Source organism: Glandiceps talaboti, chromosome 9 (genome assembly GCF_964340395.1).
Source record: "Glandiceps talaboti chromosome 9, keGlaTala1.1, whole genome shotgun sequence".
Lineage (NCBI taxonomy): Eukaryota > Metazoa > Hemichordata > Enteropneusta > Spengelidae > Glandiceps > Glandiceps talaboti.
The window spans coordinates 26449750-26466299 of record NC_135557.1 but is presented as its reverse complement, the minus strand read 5'-3'; the positions used below and the strand labels follow the sequence as shown (position 1 = coordinate 26466299).

Here is a 16550-nt window from a genome sequence, read left to right as displayed (position 1 = left end):
GCTAAACACAACCTGACGTATTGCCTACATTTTTATTATACTTGATATGTAGCTCTATGTATCCCATAATACAGCAGTTGACAAGGCTGGTATGGGCGTAAGTTTGACTGAACCTAGTAGTTGTACAAAAAGAACACACGTTAGTGCTTGTAAGGGTCAATTTCTATACTCATGGCTAAAATTGGTTGGTGAACATTTCATTTACGACAAAGTTAGCAGCTCAGCAACATGTGAGTAAGTAAGCTGCAATAACGCTCAGTGATCTGTTAATATCGCCCTTTTGCCTCTAGTATGAGAAAATGCAATTACAGGTACTGAGGATAAGTCAACCTTGTTCTATTTTAACCCTCTAGTATGAGGTAAAATGCTACTACAGGTACTGTGAATAAGTTAGTTGCCTTGTTGTTCTATTTTAACCCTCTAGTATGAGAAAATGCAATTACAGGTACTGAGAATAAGTTAGTTGCCTTGTTGTTCTATTTTAACCCTCTAGTATGAGAAAATGCAATTACAGGTACTGAGAATAAGTCAACCTTCTTGTTCTATTTTGACCCTCTAATATGAGGTAAAATGCTACTACAGGTACTGTGAATAAGTTAGTTGCCTTGTACTATTTTAACCCTCTAGACCTGTACTAAGAATGCTTGTCTGAGCAGTGTTTACATATTTAAGCTTCCCAAGTGCTGACTGATATGACAAGTTAAGTGAATTATATTGAAGACAACTCTTTCCGTATAATTTAGTGCGGGAAAGTTCATAAGCTGCAATCTTAACTTTTCAGTTTTCAAAGAAAACTTATCCTTAATAAGTGCCAATATCCTTTTATGTTAGTATATGCCAGATTTATCCTTTTAGGTTAGTATATGCCAGATTTATTTTGTAAGCAGTGTTAATGTGTTTCTATTCTCTAAAATGTATTCAGAAATACTTCCATCTTTATCTATCCTAATTTTGAAATTAAAGCCTTTGATTTACAGTTATCAGTGACTATTTCAAATTTATGTAAATACTTCATTTTTTTCAAGTAGTTGAACAATCTCATCCTTATCTTTGCATAATATGACAACAGTATGCAAATTAGTATAATTCTGAATATGCAAATTAGATGTGAAAGGTCACATATGTGCTGCATATTAAACAGTTTCTACTGGTACATGTGTATATTCTTGTTGTAATCTTAATATCATGTTGAACTTTTTAAGAAGAAAATTGGAAAATATAAATGTGAAGACTTGATGTACAAATGTGTATTGATGTATGAAGACTTGATGTACAAATGTGTATTGATGTATGAAATTATTGCCCTATATTACAAGGCACAGTTCGGTTTACAAATTTATGACAACTTGGTACACAGAATGTATTCAAAATCTTTGAAATCGAGTAACCAAGCAACACAGGCCAAGGTGTTATTATTTGTTAGTAACCAAGCAACACAGGCCAAGGTGTTATTATTTATTAGTAACCAAGCAACACAGGCCAAGGTGTTATTATTTATTAGTAACCAAGCAACACAAGCCAAGGTGTTATTATTTATTAGTATGTCAAGGCATCATATTATCATTTTACTAGAAGGGAAAGAATCAGAGGGATAGATTATAAACTTAAAGCAGTACATGGTGGTAGCCCCCTGTCACTCTATACTTGGTCTACATGGTGTTAGGCCCCCTGTCACGCTATACTTGGTCTACATGGTGTTAGCCCCCTGTCACTCTATACTTGGTCAACATGGTGTTAGGCCCCTGTCACTCTATACTTGTAGGTTGTCAATGGTGCTCTTCACATTTGCAGCTGAACGAAACAAGGTATATTGAGGTCATTTAAACTATAAGATAGATCGTTGCTGGGGCTCTTCATGTTTTCAGATGAGCAAAAGAAACTTTCTGTAGAAAAACAGCTGAATAAAACAAAGGTAATTTAGAGAATAAGGTACGTCGTTGAGGGCGCTCGTACAGCCGCGACAGTGTTTTATCGTTGACAAGCGTACTTATCACGGCGATTTCACAAAACAGACATAAGCCAAATTTACTTGCGTAAAACATAAAGTAAAACAAGAATCAAGGGAATGCTTAGAATCTAAATTTGTAGAATTGTGAAAAAAAACGTAGGTATTTTCATTAGCCACAAAAGTGAAAAAAGGTAAAGACATGCCAGTAAGTTACGGAAGATGTTCATCATGTACTAGTATATGGAAATATTACGTTATTCAGTGAAGAAATTGTTGTAATTCGTGTTGTTGTTATGACAACAGTTAAGGTTCTCTATAACCAATCACTGCACACCATATCATCCTAAACTGACATTACCACAGCTATAGTGTAGAATAACACCATCGAATCACATTCAAGCTAAAAATACAACTAAAATGATGTAGGCTTGGTGTTTCAGTCATGGGACATTACGTTTTTTACACAAAGATAGACATATTTCAACTCTACACTAACAATAACAGAGATGCAAGAAACACAGCAGGATCCTTTGCCCAATCATATTTAACAGATAAGCATTGCTCTTCTCTTACAGTGCATTCAAATAGGCTTGCAATGAAAACATTACACAATGGACTTGGTGATTTTAATCACTTCAATTGTTTATTTTCAATCTGATAATCAACACATCAACTTGACTACTTCTGCATCCACACTGTACATGGAACCTATATGTTTGTTTTGCATTTGAAGTTGTCTGAACATAATATTACATGAGTGAATCACCAAATTAACATCATTTAGCTATAAGACCAACCAATATCACAGTCAAGCTAAAATAACGCCATCCAATCACACCCAATCTAGAATAACACTATCCAATCACAGCTAATCAACATAAAACAATATCCAATTACAACTTCAAACACTAACATCTGCCACCAAAGCACAGCCGTAGTGTCTGTTTGTATGTCTGTCAGTATCTGTATATGTGTCTTTACATGTGTCTATGTGTGTGTATGTATGTATATGTATGTATGTATGTATGTATGTATGTATGTATGTATGTATGTATGTGTGTATGTATGTGTGTATGTATGTATGTATGTATGTATGCATGTATGTATGTATGTATGTATGTATGTATGTATGTATGCATGTATGTATATATGCATGTGTGTGTGTGTGTGTGTGTGTGTTTGTGACTGTTTATATGTCGTTAATGATTGGTTGTATTTTAGATATTATTTATCATTTATTAAATTGATAGACTTCAGTATAAACCAATGATTAGTATAAAAGATACTACATTCTTGTTTTATCATTGAAAACTTTCAAATCAATTTTGCAGCAGGCCATGTAAATTATGTCTGTAAAACAGTTATCAAGTACTTGTTATACAAAATCAGCACATATTTACATATCACATACTCATGAAATTAGTGTCATATCTTTTTTTAGAAAGTTGATTATCCACTGAATATACCTGATTCGACTAAATGGCACCATATATGGTTGATTTCTTGAAGGAACAATTGAAATTTTCTTATGTCATTCTATGTGTCATGACAAATTTCATTAAAAATACTAAAATATGTTCAAACATAAAACATACTAATTTGGCAACCATTTCAAATGAAAATTGTAATACTGAACACATATTTCTGTGAAATACACACGAACTGGACAGCAAAGTAGATTAATAGCTTCTTCTTTGAAGTTGGGTCATAAACTGAAAAAAGAAAACTGTTTCCGACTTTCATTGGAACGCCTTCTTGAAATGAAAGCTCAGCTAATTGAGTTGAAATCTGTCGATTGTCCGAGACACCGTGGCAAAACCACCGTAATTCATGATCAATGCTGAACAATTGCAGAAATCAGTCGTACTTGTCGACGTATGCTCAATATTTGCTGAAAATACATCATTCGTCATAAACTCTTGAGGTTATATGTAACGTAACTGTGTTCTATGTAGGTCAACACCTACTGTTAAAACTACTGTGCTGGAACCGTGAAACCCATTTTTGACAAATACTTGTCTTCACGTCGGTTGCACTTTGACCCAGAGTGAAATGAAGCGTCACTTCAGATTCTTATCAGCAATTCTGTCTCTATAAAAAAAAAGTCTGTAAATTTCGACACTTTTTTGGCACTTATTGAGGACGTGTGATTGACATTACCCGAATCTGAAACGAACTTGACAATATCATTTGTATAAAATATATGCGATTTTTCAAAGTTGGAGGGAAAGTCAACTGTAGAAAAACAGCGAAGTTCCCCTCCCGAGTTGTTTCGAAATGCCACATGGTATCCCAGGCTGAATTTGCTATAATAATATAGTTTCTGTGCAACAAAGGTTAGTTTCGGAAAGCGTAGAATATAACTTTCCTTTGAGTTTAGTACACGAAGAGATTGATGACGCCCACAGTTTACACAGATGAGACGCTTCGACTTGACTGCTTTCTCAGTTTCTGTTCTTGCAAAAATTTATCGAACTTTTTGGCATTTTCGCTGTTTTTCTCAGCTGGCATGTTCTTTGGCCTTCGATGAGAATATCTTGGCTTGTATGTAAATCTTTTGCCGTATTCCGATGCAATGAGCATTGCATCTTGTGACGAATCAGGTACTAGTAATCCTTCAAGCTTTGTGAATCTTTCATCGTCAGTGGCTATGCCTTCGTATTCCCCCGAGTGTGCCAATTCCTCTATTGGGGTGATTGGGCGGAAAGTTTGTAGTTTCGCCTCTCCTGCCTTTGACGGAGTAGGGCTACGTTTTGGTATGAGAGATATAATAGAACTGCTGCGTCGGTTATATCTTCTACGACTCGGTGCCTTCTTTTCGCCAGACTTCTCGTCTGCGATCGAGACTCGCTTCTTTAACTTCCGTCGCCCTTCACTGACTCGTAGTTCAACGTCGTCTGCATCAGAGTCGGATGTTGCCTGACCCCTTGTTGATGGGCGAGATGGTTCTGCACTCTTCAAACCAGTGTTCTCACGAGTCATTTTTCCAGGCAAGGGTGAACTCGCTTCCCGACTAGCCTCTCTCAAAGTTGATAGCCTACTCGCCGTTCGAGTTCTATCGCCATCAAATGGGGATGGTGTCGTAAGAAATATACTCGATGTCATCGGGGATCGGACGGAATAATTGAATGCTGATCTGTATACACCTGACGACTCGGTTTTCGGGAGGTATGTATCTTCCACTTTGGTGGGCGTTGTCGATCTTGCACGCCGTTCATTCATAATGCAATTTATTTCATCTTCAACAGATGTGATTGGTTCTTGATTGAAGTTTCGTTGTCTAGTTACAAAAGAGCGTTTCTTTTCCTTCATGGTGTAATGTGTTCTCTCCTTTCCGTCATCCATTTGAGTGGCGTACCGTCGGAATTGTCGTTCCTGGTAGTCATTTGCCTTCAGTATACATTTACCAACAGCTGAATCCTTGGTATGCATGGCATTATTTAGGCCCTTCTGTTTCTCCAGAATCGCTTTTCTGGTCGTCATACGCGTGTCCGACAATGGAACTTTAGGCAATTCTGAGTCCAAACTATTTTTGCTGTTAATTCGTAGCGTTACCTTGCCAACCTTTGTAATTTTCAACTGTCGTGCAATAGCGATTGCCCTCGCTTTATCGATGTATTTTACTGTTGGTTCTTCGCGGGGTTTTCTCAACGTCGACGGTTTCTTCGTCGTTCGTTTCCCTCCAAAAATGTATGCAAAATCCATGTTGTTAGCCTATGGATAATGACTTCTATGTGAGAGCTGCTATCTGTCACTTACATAATAAACCTGTAAATGATAACAAAGAAAAATATACTTATAAACATTAACATAAATTATTTCTGCGATATTCAGTATTTCTATACACCATCACCATGCAGATCATCAAAAACCACCTGTTGAGCCACCATTTCATTCCAAGGGCGCCCCCTACGATCAGATTCACACAAGACAGAAACAGTCGGTACCAACCGACAGGTTCAATTGTGGTACAATTTGGAAAACATATTGACCTTTGTTTAGAAGTAGTTTCTTCTGTCAACTCACATCAACTTATTAGGGAAATCGGTGACTTTTGGTGACTCTTTGTCGGCTTTGTCGGCAGTTTTTCTGCTTTTATTTTTTATCATGCACGATTCACAACCAACCAGCAAAGAAATGAAAGTGTAAATAAGAGTTTCAGTAGAATTGTGATAATACATGATACACTATTACGTCATTGAATTACGTCATCACCACTGTTCACATGTAATCCCTGTGACGTCGATTTATGTAGTCCTCGTCCTCTCAACAAAACCACCGTCTGTCGATTGAATAATCAATTCTCTAAAGTCCAACATAAAAAAATCACGAAGGAACATCGTGGTTGATTTCTATTGGTTTTCATTGTATAATGTTACTTTGTATTAATTAATCTTGGTAAGTGGTGTTAAAACTTGTATACACACATTTGATATCTCAATAACTAAATACTTCAGCCTTGGTATGTGGTGTTAAAACTTGTACACGCAGATTTGATATCTCACAAGGAGAATACAAAAAACAAGACTCACTGTAAAAAAAAATCGTACAATTTTACTATCAACATTACAAAACAAGGCAAAGTTGTCGATAACACAAACCGCCATGAGAATAAACTGTGGTACTTATATTTCTGTGTTTAGACGTAGACAATGGAGAGAATGTCTATGTAGAGAGCTATAATTTCCAGATGTTTTGGAATTTACTTTCTCACTGACACACGTTGTACCCAGTTTTATTGTTCTACATCGTAGATTATTCCATTCTGATTCTTATTTTATGTTTATAAGTCTGCATAGTAAATTCACATAGAAGTTTATGTATACTACATTATGTACATTCAGGTTGGTAACTTCAGCCACTTCGTATCTTTGCGTTTTATGACTGCCAAGTCTATAAATCCATGGTTCTGAATCGAAGTCTGTCTCTGTCTGTCGTGTGCCTGTCTGTTTGTCTGTTTTTGCCTGCGAGTCTAGTATATACGTATATACGCGATTTGATTGTTTGCCGCTTCTTCTATTCATAGTGTGCCTGTCAACACTTGGATTAATTGATGAGAATATTTACATGGCGAAAATAAGACCTGTATAAGATGTTTGTATCACTCGCTCATCCCCTCCCCCCCCCCCTTTCAGCTGTATTGTTGGAAAGTTTTGACAAGCAAGCAAGGAAACATGACTACACGATGCCAAACATAATCCTGGCTGTCGATCGATAATGTTATACGCAGTGTATGTAAAGTAAATTATTTGTACAATGTGTGTTTGCATGGTTCAACTCCTGTATTTAGTCAACACCACTAATTTGCATAATACTTGTAGAACATATCATGAAGTTGAGGTCACATCCCTGCACAACATATAGGTACATTTTATACTTCGTGTTTTATCTGAAATTATTGGACTTTGATCTATTAAAGCATCAGTATTTTCAAACATTCTGTTAAACAACTTCCGATATTTTGGTGTTGTCTGTCACGTGACGGAATTGTGGAAGTGACACTTTAGAAGACTTAATATATTTTGTGCATGTTACCTGTATAGTAAATTTAGTACAACGTGGTTGGATAAATATAGCTATTGGATAAATAGTTCAGACACTAACACGAAGTATATCTCTCAACTACAAAATGTAGCTATCCAAGTCATTTCTACTCCACAGTCTATGTCCAAACTAATCAGAGATAGTATTGAGACTACGAAAAATCTGTGTACGATTGGATAAGTAACACACTTCATATTTATTGAGATTTTTAAATTCAAAAAGTAAAAATTTAAATCAGTTTAATGGGCTGATGAATTACAGCTTAGAATAAAGAAACTCCCAAAACACACAAACAGAATAATGGACTAAAATACAAAACATCAACCTTTCAAAACATTTTTAAACGTTGAAACCTTCTTTTTTCACTGGAGCGTGTACAGTTCAGTACCCTTTCCGCCATTTCACAAAACACTGCATTGACAATCTAGCATTCTAGGCTGTATGAATAGAATGTACTAACTAAGGACATTCTATCTATGTGTATCCTTGGTAAACACGTCCCCTTACTAACTTTCAATACATGAACTCTGACACAAAAACAACTCAACACAAAAGACATTTCTCCTTAAACAATACAGAGTGTGGTACTATATACTGTGTATTGTAGACTGTAGACTTTGTTTCCGATACGTACCAGTAGGTTTTTTGTGAAGTGGTTTTCAAAAGGATTTCGAGTTAAACCTTAAACCAGGAGAGTTTGCTTGCTTGGGGGATGTTTTGAAATTTTGTCAGACGTTATTATCTGTAGACGTACCTGTAAACTTAATGTGTTTATTGTGACACCGCTAAACAAACAAATCTATCCATGTAACTCTCAGATGTTGCAATATATTATTAACCATTTATTCTTTTATCACTCGATATTTTTTCATTTGGGGAAAATAACGTCTGATCGCTGAATTTATTTATTTATCTGTCTGTCTGTCTGTCTGTCTGTCTGTCTGTCTGTCTGTCTGTCTGTCTGTCTGTCTGTCTGTCTGTCTGTCTGTCTGACTGACTGTCTGTCTGTATATATGTGTGTGTGTGTATGTATGTATGTATGTATGTATGTATGTATGTATGTATGTATGTATGTATGTATGTATGTATGTATGTATGTGTATGCATCTTTGTTATTCTTCGTTTTACTAAACAGAACAAGGTAGTCAGGGTAACTTAGACACCGTCATTACATTTTACTCCCTATTGACTATACGGAAATTAACTCACTCGCATTTGATACCTAACAGAGCGAGGAAACCAGGGGTAAGGCGTTGTTATTACGTTTTTTTTTCTGTTCAATATGCGGAAATTAATTTACACATCAATGAAAGCTTTGCCGGTCGGTTCAATCAATGAAGTGGCAGGATTTCCTACCTAAGTACTGATTATAATTCATTCACGAATCGGAATACTCAGCAAAGCCTAGCAAAAATCAATAATTGAAATAAGGCGACTGTACTTGAAATATACATAAGACATAGTGACTGACAAAAGTGAAATACTTGCAGTACTCTCCTTCGATTTCTCAATTATTCACGGTATTACTTACAACACATCGCAGTCTTGTTTTATAACTGGGAAAAAAATCCATCGGCGATAAATCAAATAGAATCTAATTTTGAAATTGAACTGCTGTAAAGTCATTGTATATGTATGCTATGGTGTCTATACGTTATCTAAGAAGTAATTGCGTCGGTAAAATGGCTTCACAATAACAGTACATGTATATGATTCTGTGATCGTTGCTAAGGGCAACGGGAAGACGTAGTCGTGAGGAGTTGACAATAAAATGATGGAGATAATGGTTTCACCATTGAGTTGACTGGCATCTCTAACATAAAGTATTATTACAGCCCGGCGTCTTTCATAATATGAGGCTGTGATCTCGTGGGGGTATATAGCACTATATAGTTGGTGTAAATCATAGGCTGTGATCTCGTGGGGTATAGTACTATGTAGTTGGGTCACGTGTATCTCATAGGCTGTGATCTCGTGGGGTATAGCACTATGTAGTTGGGTGTATCTCATAGGTTGTGATCTCGTGGGGTATAGCACTATGTAGTTGGTGTAACTCATAGGTTGTGATCTCGTGGGGTATAGCACTATGTAGTTGGTGTAACTCAGGCTGTGATCTCGTGGGGGTATAGTACTATATAGTTGGGGGTATCTCATAGGCTGTGGTATCGTGTAATGGGTATAGCACTACCTGGGGGTATCTCATCGGCTGTGATTCCGTGTAATGGTATAGCACTACTTGGGTGTATCTCGTCGGCTGCATATGAATACTAATAAATGTTTAAATTGTCAACACTTTTGGCTATTTAGGCGACGATAGACAGATATTACTAGATAGATAGATATTACTAGATAGACAGACAGACAGACAGACAGACAGACAGACAGACAGACAGACAGACAGACAGACAGACAGCCAAGCTCTGGAGATAACAGGAGATAGGCGGATACATAGAGAGAATGACAGAACGAGTGGGAAGTAGTTCGTCAACGCATGCAGTGATAAAAAAATCGATGACGTTATTATCAGTAAACAATAAAAAACACAAATAATTTACAGCGGTGTCTGTACTTTGTTTATAGAACAATAGAAACAATAGAAACAGATATATCTATGGTAGGACATTGTCAATTCAAGTTAAGTCATATACCCTAATCGTAGGCCCTGTAACCGGTATGTATTCAAAGCATACTACTACTGATAGCTTGAAAATATTAATGGCAATGGAAAATTGAGGTGACTGAAGGAAGTAGCACAGATACGCATCAACATACCTGTTTTCAACTATTTGTCATTAAATATATTAGCAAGGGAAGCTTATTTGCTGAGGGTTACCGAATTCCAAATCTAGTATTATGAGCAGATAACGACACCGACAAAGATTATTAAATTCCTAACATATATCTCAGTTGTGATAGTGATGAGTGTAAATTCGTAACATTTACATTAGTAGAGGGACTGCACTTTGATTAACTGTATGAGCTCAGTTCAGTGGACACATACAGACACCACATCTAGTGTGAAATGAAATGAGAACAACTGTCGGTTGTCGATTTCAACGTGATCAATTCACATTGCCCAAATATCCACCCATTGTATACTCACCTACCGTATGAACATTACTGACATAATCACTCACTTCAGTCATTTTTACGTCAGGCGCTAGGCTGTGGGGCCAGGGTCCATTCTATTCAGGTTCGACTTTGAACGGATTACACAGGGCTCTAAGTGTGTCGTCTTACTGGACGACAAAGCTATTCATTTACAAGCTAAATTGTTTGACAATAATCTGTACTTCATAAACTCCCTATGGGAAGACATATTGGTAAAATGACATATATTGTTGGGGTACGTGTAATCCTAGCCGAGTGCCGTTGTTACCAACGACTGGACGGATAGATTTGATTCGCTGTGACCCACCCTGGCCGACGACACCCCAGTGTGAACACTTGAGAGATTTCGTTAATTAAAACGATTAAATCTTACTAATTACCCGAATTCAGTTACAATGGAAGTATAGACGTACCTTAAAGATTTCATGGCTCCTTTCCTACACCAGCAATCTAGAGTGCTGACAGATAGACAGAAGCGAGCGTTACATGAAAAACGTTCGTACGTTGTGTTGAGTGTTTAGAAGTTACACACTCGAAGCTCTCGCACTGCCAGTGTTGTACCCTGCCTTCACAACACAGAGTAGGTGAACTCATTTGCATATGAATAAGCCCTAGAGATACTAACGCGTGCTTAGTTACCGCATAGGCAATGCATGTCTCGTTAAACATATGACCCTACAGGAACGTGAGGTGATGCTGAGGTGAAGAAAACATAAATTTACACCCCCCCCCACACACACACACACACACGCACGCATGCACGCACACACACACACGCGCGCACACACACACACACACACACACGTGTATTTACATGTTTATATACACACATAAACTTATACATATGTAAGATTCATAATGTTTTAATTGGTATACATGCATACGTGTATTATGTATGTGTAACTGTATGTATGTATGTATGTATGTATGTATGTATGTATGTATGTATGTATGTATGTATGTATGTATGTATGTATGTATGTATGTGTGTGTCTAAGAATTTGTAGGCAAGGAAACACAGTCATCGATTCACTACGTTGATCGTGTGACATGCATTCAAATCACGTGTAGATTCACATATAAAACGAAACATCACATTAATGAGTATCATACTAAGCTAAGTTTCCATGGCAACTGTCGTCCTATTTACCGGTACCATAGCAACTTAAACCTGACGGTAATGGTTATCACTTACATATTTGCTCGAGTCGATGGGATTCCTCTGAATTTGCTATAAATGGTGTATTGTGAGTGCTTGTACTGAGTTATCTTAGTATAAGTTGGCGATATTTGGAGTCAATAAGGGAATAACTACAGTCAGGTAAAGTTAATAACTGGAACGAATACATTGGGATAAAAAAACATTATGTCATAGTAATCATCACCATACGACTTGTCTTCAATGTAAATACAACAGTACCACAGAAAACCATGGGTTTTTAGATGTCTTCACATGATAATTAATGTGTTGAAATGAGATCAGGACGGTAGTATAACACCAATATAGCAGATTAGTAGATATATATTACCGTTGTATTGGAACTGATACTTCAGCTACACACAACATTAGCCCAGAGAGAGAATTAAATTGTGACGATAATGTTTGGCGGGACACAATTGGGAAAATAGCATTGTCAAGCCTGATTGTTAAATCTCTGACCTAAAGTAACGTTTCTTTTTCGAAATCAATTTATTTAGCTCATACGAACACAACAATGTTAATGTATAGACCTCATTTTGATCTAGCAATGGAGCGGTTTGGTTAGGTAATGCCTTCACGTACAGGAATTCTACTTCAAGATTTAGTATAAATCTGACCGAGTCGGCGAAGAGTTATGTCCTTGTAAAGCCTATGTGTCAATATTAACGTTTGTTAAAACAGCGCCAGAATACAGAAGAACAAGTTGAAAATACAATGACAGTTTGAAAACACTCGACTTTAGTGCATTATGATTTTTGGTATTTTCTAATAATGTAGTAGCCATCAATTTACAAGCACTGTCTCTTAGGGTGCTGTTGTACTATACTCGACGTCGGGGGTGCCAGGTGAAGCTTGTAAACGTTGTAGGACGAAAGACCTTGAGTTAAGTCAATTTTGAATGAATGTGATGACGCAATAAACTATAATTATGTACATTTCAGCATAATTACAAGTATAACATACTATCACCCGCCAAACAACACGATTCTATAAAGGTAAATCAATATTATTTGATCGCTATCATGAATATTTAATTATCGTTATAAATAATTCATGATACACCTATACTTCCATAGTACAAGCTACTTCAAGACGAGTCTTTCAACAAGACCCAGCTCTGCACTCGGCAGGATGCCGAACAAAAGCCGAAGATGATAGTACATCTGTTATGCAGCGTAAAAGCCCTCTGTGTTCACTTGTGGTGTAATGTGACCTTCGGGTGCCTGATATCAAAAGAAAACCTGGTAACTTCAACACGTGAAAGTGGAGGACTATTATTATCTTTTATCACAACAGTATCATGGCATCATGTTATTTTTGTAAATAACTATTTTTGCTTATGGAACACAGTAAACTTTCATTACTAATATATCGTTAAAGCTGCAGCTGCAACTAGAATACATTTTTGAAATCTATTTTGTTATTTAGATGTAATGACGCTCATGTAATCGCAATATTAATACGGTATACCCTGAACAGTATAGAATCACCTGGGGTAAGTGTACACCCTGAACAGTATTGAATCACCTGGGGTAAGTGTACACCCTGAACAGTATTGAATCACCTGGGGTAAGTGTACACCCTGAACAGTATTGAATCACCTGGGGTAAGTGTATTTGTGTAGCTTTATGCATAGTGTGGTATATTATATCTCATCAAATGAGTTTTGGGTTCGCAGTCAAAAATAAACATCCACACTGAATAATGAAATCACAATTTGAATGTATTTCTACATTAATAGATAAAATAGACCAGTCCTCTAAATGACATACGTACATGTACAATGTTTAATTATTAGATTACAGTCAATATATTGTTGGTTGTCTAATTGACATACGTACATGTACAATGTTTAATTATTAGATTACAGTCAATATATTGTTGGTTGTCTAATTGTCATACGTACATGTACAATGTTTAATTATTAGATTACAGTCAATATATTGTTGGTTGTCTGATTGACATACGTACATGTACAATGTTTAATTATTAGATTACAGTCAAAAACTCAACTTACAGCTATTGCAGGTTTAAAAGTACAGGACGCAACTTATTGAAAACTTTAGTAGCATGGTTAAGTTGTTTGGTAGCGTTTATTCACCTCACACCTGATTTGTTTGAAAATTCAGTAATGACGTTAAATCATCATTTGTGACAATGACGTCATATGAAGTAACTACTCTAATGCGAAGAAGCTCACTGTTCCAAGTAGCTGCAATAATTGTAGCGTTTGATGTGATTTTGAGGGTTTTTTCGTCTGTTTTTGTGCCTTTTTTCGTTCCGACGTTTCACCCGAATCAAACGCTACAATTCCTCTAACGCAAACGCAAATAGACGAGAACACGTTGAAAACGTGAGCGAGGTGTCAGCGTACTGCCCGTTTCAAAATGCTGCATGCCTTGTTACATTTGCCGTTTTTGACAGAATTGGGGTACCTCTGAATAGTTCTTGGGTCTTGAAGGCTCCGTAATTAATGTTGGAGTTAGGAAATGTGCGATATTTTGCCAGGTAAGGCGTAATTTAGCAGAAAAATCCGCCCAACTTTGCGATTCAGATCTGAATCGGTTCCATCTATTTGCGTTTGCGTTAGAGGAATTGTAGCGTTTGATTCGGGTGAAACGACGGAACGAAAAAATGCACAAAAACAGACGAAAAAGCCCTCAAAATCACATCAAACGGTACAATTATTGCAGCTATGTTCCAAGATGATATAGACCGCGACCGGGATCAATGGGCATGATCAACAGGTGGTTTGCTGGTGGCGTTGCGCCCTCACCGACCAATCAGATACACACCACATTCTTGTCAAGGACATTGTCGAGTGAGTATTCATGAATCTCATTAGTTTACTTTCGTTTGCTGGTCGTTTATTTAAAAGACTGTTTCACTTGGGTAAACACAGTGTGAACACATGAGAAATAGTGTCAACATTGCTCTACAAAGCAAAATTGAATTTTTTTTACAAGGATACTGTTTTCATTACCGTCTCAGAAGTCTGGCTGTTGTTGTACTTCAAGGCTTCCACGGCTGTCGCGGCTTCTCCCCGTTGCGTGCAGGTCAAGCCACGTACGTACGATTCTTCATTATCACGGTAAGTTGAATGTTTATCCTACAATTCTTATAGTGAATGAACAACGAAACACATACATGGTACTATTGCGATGGATTATGGCCAACGAACGACGCTCACCTCAAATACCAGCATGTGACCTAACCCTCGTTTAATCAAGTTTCTTCATTTTACTTATAAAAGTAGGAAAATGATACAAGTGAAATATCTGTGATAGTCCTATAAATCAATTAAATAATTAATTAATAAACTCAAATCACGTCCACACTCTAGCCACGTCTACCCTTCACCCATAGTTAATTATGCAGATTGTACACCCATAGTTAATTATGCAGATTGTTCACCCATAGTTAATTATGCAGATTGTACACCCATAGCTAATTATGCAGATTGTACACCCATAGTTAATTATGCAGATTGTACACCCATAGTTAATTATGCAGATTGTACACCCATAGTTAATTATGCAGATTGTTCACCCATAGTTAATTATGCAGATTGTACACCCATAGTTAATTATGCAGATTGTACTCCCATAGTTAATTGTGCAGATTGTTCACCCATAGTTAATTGTGCAGATTGTTCACCCATAGTTAATTATGCAGATTGTTCACCCATAGTTAATTATGCAGATTGTTCACCCATAGTTAATTATGCAGATTGTTCACCCATAGTTAATTATGCAGATTGTACACCCATAGTTAATTATGCAGATTGTACACCCATAGTTAATTATGCAGATTGTACTCCCATAGTTAATTGTGCAGATTGTTCACCCATAGTTAATTATGCAGATTATACACCCATAGTTAATTATGCAGATTGTACACCCATAGTTAATTGTGCAGATTGTTCACCCATAGTTAATTATGCAGATTATACACCCATAGTTAATTATGCAGATTGTACACCCATAGTTAATTATGCAGATTGTACACCCATAGTTAATTATGCAGATTGTTCACCCATAGTTAATTATGCAGATTGTACACCCATAGTTAATTATGCAGATTGTACTCCCATAGTTAATTGTGCAGATTGTTCACCCATAGTTAATTGTGCAGATTGTTCACCCATAGTTAATTATGCAGATTGTTCACCCATAGTTAATTATGCAGATTGTTCACCCATAGTTAATTATGCAGATTGTTCACCCATAGTTAATTATGCAGATTGTACACCCATAGTTAATTATGCAGATTGTACACCCATAGTTAATTATGCAGATTGTACTCCCATAGTTAATTGTGCAGATTGTTCACCCATAGTTAATTATGCAGATTATACACCCATAGTTAATTATGCAGATTGTACACCCATAGTTAATTGTGCAGATTGTTCACCCATAGTTAATTATGCAGATTATACACCCATAGTTAATTGTGCAGATTGTTCACCCATAGTTAATTGTGCAGATTGTTCACCCATAGTTAATTATGCAGATTGTACTCCCATAGTTAATTGTGCAGATTGTACACCCATAGTTAATTGTGCAGATTGTTCACCCATAGTTAATTATGCAGATTGTACTCCCATAGTTAATTGTGCAGATTGTTCACCCATAGTTAATTATGCAGATTATACACCCATAGTTAATTATGCAGATTGTTCACCCATAGTTAATTATGCAGATTGTTCACCCATAGTTAATTATGCAGATTGTTCACCCATAGTTA

General features: G+C 36.7%; 1 protein-coding gene across 1 annotated transcript; it reads right to left on the bottom strand.

Annotated features, from left to right (window-relative positions):
• Positions 1–3511: 3511 nt before the first annotated feature.
• LOC144440332 (uncharacterized) lies at positions 3512–11145 on the bottom strand. The gene is made up of 2 exons (XM_078129690.1): positions 11017–11145; positions 3512–5716 (listed from the first exon to the last, which is right to left on the bottom strand). The coding sequence occupies exon 2, from the start codon at positions 5651–5653 to the stop codon at positions 4358–4360; it is 1296 nt and encodes a 431-aa protein (XP_077985816.1). The 5' UTR covers positions 5654–5716; positions 11017–11145; the 3' UTR covers positions 3512–4357.
• Positions 11146–16550: the final 5405 nt, after the last annotated feature.